Source organism: Dipodomys ordii, unplaced genomic scaffold (assembly GCF_000151885.1).
Source record: "Dipodomys ordii isolate 6190 unplaced genomic scaffold, Dord_2.0 Scaffold250, whole genome shotgun sequence".
In the NCBI taxonomy this organism is placed as follows: Eukaryota; Metazoa; Chordata; class Mammalia; order Rodentia; family Heteromyidae; genus Dipodomys; species Dipodomys ordii.
In genome coordinates, this window is record NW_012267466.1 from 234,216 (window position 1) to 240,743 (window position 6,528).

At 43.5% G+C, this 6,528-nt stretch overlaps 1 protein-coding gene across 1 annotated transcript in view; it reads right to left on the reverse strand.

Moving 5' to 3' along the window:
* LOC106000924 overlaps positions 1-6,528 on the reverse strand; it is a 35,250-nt gene that overhangs the window by 17,891 nt on the left and 10,831 nt on the right. The window contains exons 5-6 of the mRNA XM_013036143.1: positions 5,669-5,722; positions 560-743 (exon numbers count right to left, since the gene is read on the reverse strand). Coding sequence (XP_012891597.1) covers positions 560-743; positions 5,669-5,722 — 238 coding nt within the window. The remainder of the gene's footprint in view (positions 1-559; positions 744-5,668; positions 5,723-6,528) is intronic.

Sequence of the window (6,528 nt, forward strand, 5' to 3'; positions counted from 1 at the left end):
TTTGGCTCATGACATAGAGCCTAGCCTTGGGCATAAATGATCAGGGACAATGACCTGGCCTTGAATCAAGCCACAGGACAGACAAAAGTACCTAGATAAATAACAGGTATCTGTAGATCTCTCTCTAAATTATCAGTAAAAAATGTTAGGGTAGCTGGGTGCTGGTGGCTCATGCCTGTAATCCTAGCTACTCAGGAGGCTGAGATGTGAGGGTCATGGTTCAAAGCTAGCCCAGGCAGGAAAGCCTATGAGACTCTCATCTCCAATGAACCACTAGAAAACCAGAAGTGGTTCTGTGGATCAAGTAGTACAGTGCTAGCTTGAGCTAAAGAGCTGAGGGAAAGTGCCCAGGCCCAGAGTAAAAGCCTCATAACCACCCCCCCCAAATGTTAGGGATTTGCAGGCTATTGCAGATAAATTCATTGTAGGAAACATTTAGGTTTCTATGTTCCCTGATGAAAGCACTGTTGCAACTCAATTTCAAATCACAGCATGTGTAGCAGGAAATACTGTAAAGCTGGGGTAAAGAGGATAATGAAGCCTTCAGACCTCTTCTTACCTCACAGACTTGTCAAGGTTGAGAGCTTCGTAATTCTGCTCACAGAGAACAGCTTCCCAGAAGCAGTCTGGCATCTTGGGTAGGCTGCCGGTGCCCAGCCACCAATGTATAGCAGGATTGGTGTGACAAGGCTTCTCCCAGTGGAAACAGTCACTGTCACCTGCTGCCTGGATGGTCTTGTTTACTGGGCATTAATATGATGCCTCCACAGGAGACACAGCCCACTCTCCCAGGTGCCAATGGAATCTCTTAGAGAATATGCTACATTTATTAATTAAATGAACAGAACTACTATTTCAAGATGTGTGTTTTTTCAAAGTCAAAGTCACCAGAAAGTAAACTTCAAGACCCAGCTGGTTATTAAATGTTGGATCTCTTAGCCCTGGGTACATCCTGAGATGTAGAGATTCTTTGCCTTCCCCACTGGGAGCCTGGCAACAAGGGTGACCATATACCATGGGTTTGCAGAACCCAGCATGTGGTGGGCCAGGGGGAAAGGAAAAGGGTCATACTTCTCACACACAGGTGTGCTAGAAAGCAATCAAACATGATGGTCAAGTTGATGCAAATTGGCTCAACACATACCGAGAGTAGATGTGAAAGTCCACAAATAGAGTTGAGGATTCAAACTTATGAACAAAGGAACTACTAGGGCATAAAGAATTACAAAGAGGAAAGATAACAGTAAATAGACCTCAAAGCACATTCGATGTCCAGGGGTAGGAATGGAGGCTGATGGAGCATCAGCCAGTGAGCAGAATGTGACATGCCCTGTTTCAGTAAAGGTCTCCAATCAAAGATAAAGAAAATAATAAAGGAACTAACCAATGTGCAGTGGCCAATGGAGTAGACAGATAAGACACTTTTGCTCAGGCCATCTTTAAAGAAAATGTAGTGGTGAGAGCGGGACATGCATGGGCATACTCTCTACACAGCGCTGCCCTAGAGTTTCACATTGTTTTTTGAAGTAGGAACACTGATCTTCTCCCTTGAGTGCCTTTGCCATACTGCTTGTTCACAGAGAAGAGTCGTGGAATTTGGAGGACCTAAGAATACGTGCCATTGTCTATATACTGCTTGGTCATTGGCTTCATTCTGCTTTATGATTGGCTGTATCTTTTGTTGATTGCATTATGCTATGTAATTGGCTTCATCCTTCATCATTGGCTACCTCCTAACCTGTCAATGGCTGCATCCAGCTTCCTCATGGACTGTATCCTGATTTGTCACTGCCTTTGTCCTTTCTCATTGCCTCCATCCTACTGCCTCACTGATTTTCATCTTGCTTTGCTATTGGCTATATCCTGAACATCCAAGAAATCCAAAAGGAATACTTTCAAACCCTATACAGAGATTCAGGCTAGAGAGGAAAAATTCAGGCAGCCTGCTTAAGAAAGCCCATTTGAGCACAGGTTGGAGACACCAGAGACAGAGTGGGTGTGGCTTAGCACTCATCTCCAGTGCAAACTGGATTACTAGGAGTGAAAATCCACATCCTGCTGCCACAAATCTTAGATGGTCCAAAAAACAGGGAAAGTATGTATACACCCAAAAACATCTTCACCCCATCTCAGAGAACAGCGACTGGAAAGTAGCTCTCCCCCAACACTCCAAAAGAACACCATCTTTGATACTGCAATAGAGCCTGCCAAAGCAGCTAGTAGATAACTTGGGCCAGAGAAGCTGCAACTGTGGTATCATTTTTCAACAGGACAAAGGAATCTGATCAGTGATAGTAAACTCCACCTAGGGGAAGGTTGCCCCGCCCAGGAGGAGGTAGCTCTTCCCAAGAAGAGACAACTTTGCCAGGGTTGGCAGAGAAGGTCAGCCCCGCCCCTTAGCAGTGAACAAAGACATTCCAGTCATATAGCATCTACTCTCAGAGCTTAGCCCCTATAGGAATTAAAAATCCAAAAGGCTGTGAAATCTCACTGTATAGACTGCAAAAGTGAGAGTGGCTCCAAGCCGGGCCAAAAAAGGGTCTCAAGAGCTAGACAAACTGGGAAAAGCCACTGATTCCAGACATGCCACAACCCCACCCACACACAAGCTCACTTGCAGAGACTCCAACCTGCAGAAACCAGCCACCTCCTTCCTGCATTCTACCCCAAGCTGATCCCCTCTCCCACTGAGTTAGCCTGAGATGCGGGACATAGGGCTTGCAAGGTTGCAAGGCAGAACATTTTTCTGTGTGCTCAAACTGATTTGAGAAAACAACTAAGCCATAAGGAAAACCAATCACTGCAAAGAAATCAAAGGGTCCATCTAGAGACAGGGTAGCAGACATAGGGGAGACACAAATAAATTGAAGAATTGTTTTCTAAATGGAATTTTTATTTTTTCTATTTTTATTTCATTTATATATTTTCCCATTTTTCTTCTTCATTGCTGTTTATTCCTACACAGCCTATGGTGATTACTAGGCTTCCTCCTTAATTGTGTGTATACTTAATTCAGGATATATTTTAAGAAAATTTCTATTGGTGAATTTTATTATTTTTAATTGTAGAATTTTTATTTTATTCATATACACGTTTTTTTTCAGGTACGGGTTAGGTTTATTCAGTATACTTGCTGGGACCAGGCCAGGTTGGCATTCCTCATTGATGAGAAACGCCTGGGAAAGAGCTAAGAGAGAGAGCTGGGAAATGAAGTGAGAAAGAACTGGGAAAGAGAGAGAGCTGGGAAAGAGAGCTCAGAGAACAGGGAAAGTGCTGAGAAGGAAAACATTTATACATTTTTAAATATCTTCATTTCTTCCTTTGTTTTTTCTTAGGTTTTTCTTTCTCTGAATTTAGGTCTTAGCTTTCAGTATATCTCTCAATCTTCTAATTCACCTCAACTCATTTTCCTTTATTTCTGGTCCTTATTCCTTTGCTTTAGTCCACTGATCCCTATTTGATTGTTGTTGATCTAGACTCTATCTGTATCCATTTTGACTGTGTCAAAGCAGATTATTGTGTCATACTTTTGGTTCAGACTGCTTTAAAGCTCATGACAGATTTGTTCACTTATTTCAATTATATATATCTACACATATATACATATATACATATATATATATGTATATATATAAATATATATATACATACATATATATATATATATATATATATATATTCCCCACTCTGGAAGAACAATACCCCTCCTGTAACAAAGAAAAGGGCAGGTCAATAGGAGAACACCTATCTCCTATTTCGAACCTCTAAAATATGTGCAAATACAGGGATTGGTGTTGGTCTTTGTCTTAAAAGTGTGTTCTGTGGTGGTACAAGAATTGCTTTCATATCCTAAAAGGAAAGATAGAGTTAAAATACCTGCCTATGATTGTTAACCCTTAAACTGTGCAGCTATAGGTTCTGGGTTGGTTGTTGTCTTAAAAATGATTCCTGGAATGGTACTGGATTTACTCTCATTTCTAAATGGGCAGAACTAGTCATAGAAAAACAAGAAAAATGGCAAGTCAAGGAACCTCAATCTCTACTCAAAATAAATAGGCAACAGAGCAATGAATGAAAAACCTAGAGGACAGTTCTCAAGTTCTAAAAACAGTACTTGTAAACATGCTGAATGAAAAGACTGAAAGTCTGCATGAGGCTATACTTGAGCATGATGAGGCTAATGAAAGATTAATAGAGGAATTCATGGAATCCACAAACAAAAAGCAGTATGAATTCCAACCAAAAGACTTGGGATGGTGGCTCAGTGATAGGGTACTTGCGTAGCATGCATGAGGCCCTGAGTTGGATTCCTAAGCACCGCGGAAGCAAAAAGAAAAAACCTGGAAGTGGTGCTGTGGCTCAAGTGGTAGAGCGCTAACCTTGAGCTGAAGAGCTGAGGGACAGTGTCCAGCCCAGAGTTCAGGCCCCATGACCACCAAAAAAAAGGCAAAACCTAACTCTAACCAAAGGAAAGGAAGTCCAATGAAAAATATATCAGATTCATTTCATAATCATAGCAGAGAAACTTCTGAACATCCAAATGATAGGTCCACTCTGATACCAGAAGCCTTTAGAACCCCAAACAGACAAAACCAGAATGGGACATCCCACCACCACACTGTGATCTGCACAAGATTTACAAAGACCAAGCTTAAGCTGGGGCTTGAACTTAGGGCCTGGGTACTGTCCCTGAGCTTCTTTTGCTCAAGGCTAGTGCTCTACCACTTGAGCCACAGTGCCACTTCTGGCTTTTTCTGTGTATGTGGTACTGAGGAATCAAACCCAGGGATTCATGTATGCTAGGCAAGCACTGTACTACTAAGCCCCTTTCCCAGCCAGTATACAGCCTTATAAAGAGGAAATAGCAATGGAAATACACTTCCAATTAGGCCCAATGTCCAGTGGTGGATTCTAGGCTCTCAGTGCATCAGCCAATTAGCAAGCGTGAAACATACCAAGTTGGAGTCCTGGTCTCTGAGCAAAAAAAAAAAAAAGGAAAAAGAACTAACCAATGTGCAACAGCCTCTAAAGTAGAGAAGTAGGCCCTGTCTCTTAGGACACACTCCAGAAAGTCTCATGGTTACAGCAGTATACCCAGAGCCATAGTCTCTCCACAGTGCAATCCAATTTGTTGCCTGAATCCTGAACACTGATGTTCTCCATTGTGTCCCAGTGCCTTGATGCTTGTCACAGTGTAGAATCATGGAGGCTGTAGGATCTAAATACAGGTGTCATGGCCCATATCTTGCTTTGTCCTTGGCTGTACCCTTTCTCATTGGCTGCATCCTGCTTTGTAATTGGCTTATCCTGCTCCCTCATTGGCTGTCTACTGACTTGTCATTGACTAGATCCTGCTTTTTCATTGGCTGACAAGTATTCATAGGATGGCTTAATAAAATTTCTTTTAACAAACAGCACTGTTAATAGAAATAGAATGTAAGGGTGACATGAAATGTCTAGCCACTGTCTCCATAAAAATAGAAACAAGTAGGAGGTTCCGTGAAGATGATGGAGGAAAATTTGGAGGCTAAACAAGCTCTCCCATAGAAAGCAGTTTTAGAGTTCAAGTGAACAGTCCTAAGCCAGAGAATCACACCAAGTGTGCCATCACAGGACAGAGTGGCCAGAGAAGGAAAATTCAGGCAAGGAGACTGATCAGAGAACTTGCCAGCAGCTGCTGCTACGGCGGCAGTGGTGGTGCCGGTGGCGGCGGTGGCCAGACCTGCCAAACGTGAAACACAGAGAGTCTGAGACGAAGGACCTAGAAGCACCGGGTTAGTGGATTCTACTCAATACCAGCAAGAACCGACAAGGAGCAGACATCTTCATCCTGCAGTTTGTAGACCGGAGACGACCCAGGAACCAAGACTCTTCATGAGTAGAAGCCAAACGTCTTCACTCCTTCTCAGGGAGCAGAGGAGGGAAGGCCACCCCTCGCTCCCCCCAGTACCAGAGATCTCCATCTTGGATACTGACAAAGCTTGGCAGAGCTGCTAGCTCCAACTCAGGCCTTGGAAGAAAACTAGAGTCATTTAGCAGGTCACAAGAATCTAACTGACCTGCCAGACACAGGTCCACCCAGGGAAAAGTCACCCAGCTGGGGTGCCAGCCCCAAGAGTGGCTTTCTTCACTGGGTAATCAGAGCCAGAGGCTGCCCCTCCCTTAAGCAGCCTTGACAATCAATTGAAATTCAGTAAACATAAATCCTGACAGTGGCTTGAGGCTGGGCTCTGTGAGTTTCTCACAAACTAGCCCCCGGGAAAAGCTACTGTTTGCTGAAAGGCCTCAACTCTACCCAGAACCTAGCCTCATCACAGCATCTCCAAACTTGAGGAAAAAGCCATCTCCCTCTTTTGTGATGCTCAAAGCAGACCCCCTCCCATTGAACTAACTTGGGAGGAGGATCGCAAAATCCTGGGTAAAGCAGAGCATTTTTCTGCCTGTCCAAACAAACTGACTTAAGAAACCAACCAAGCCACAGGACCACATGCAGACCAGAGACTCCAACCAGAGGCTGATTACAGACCC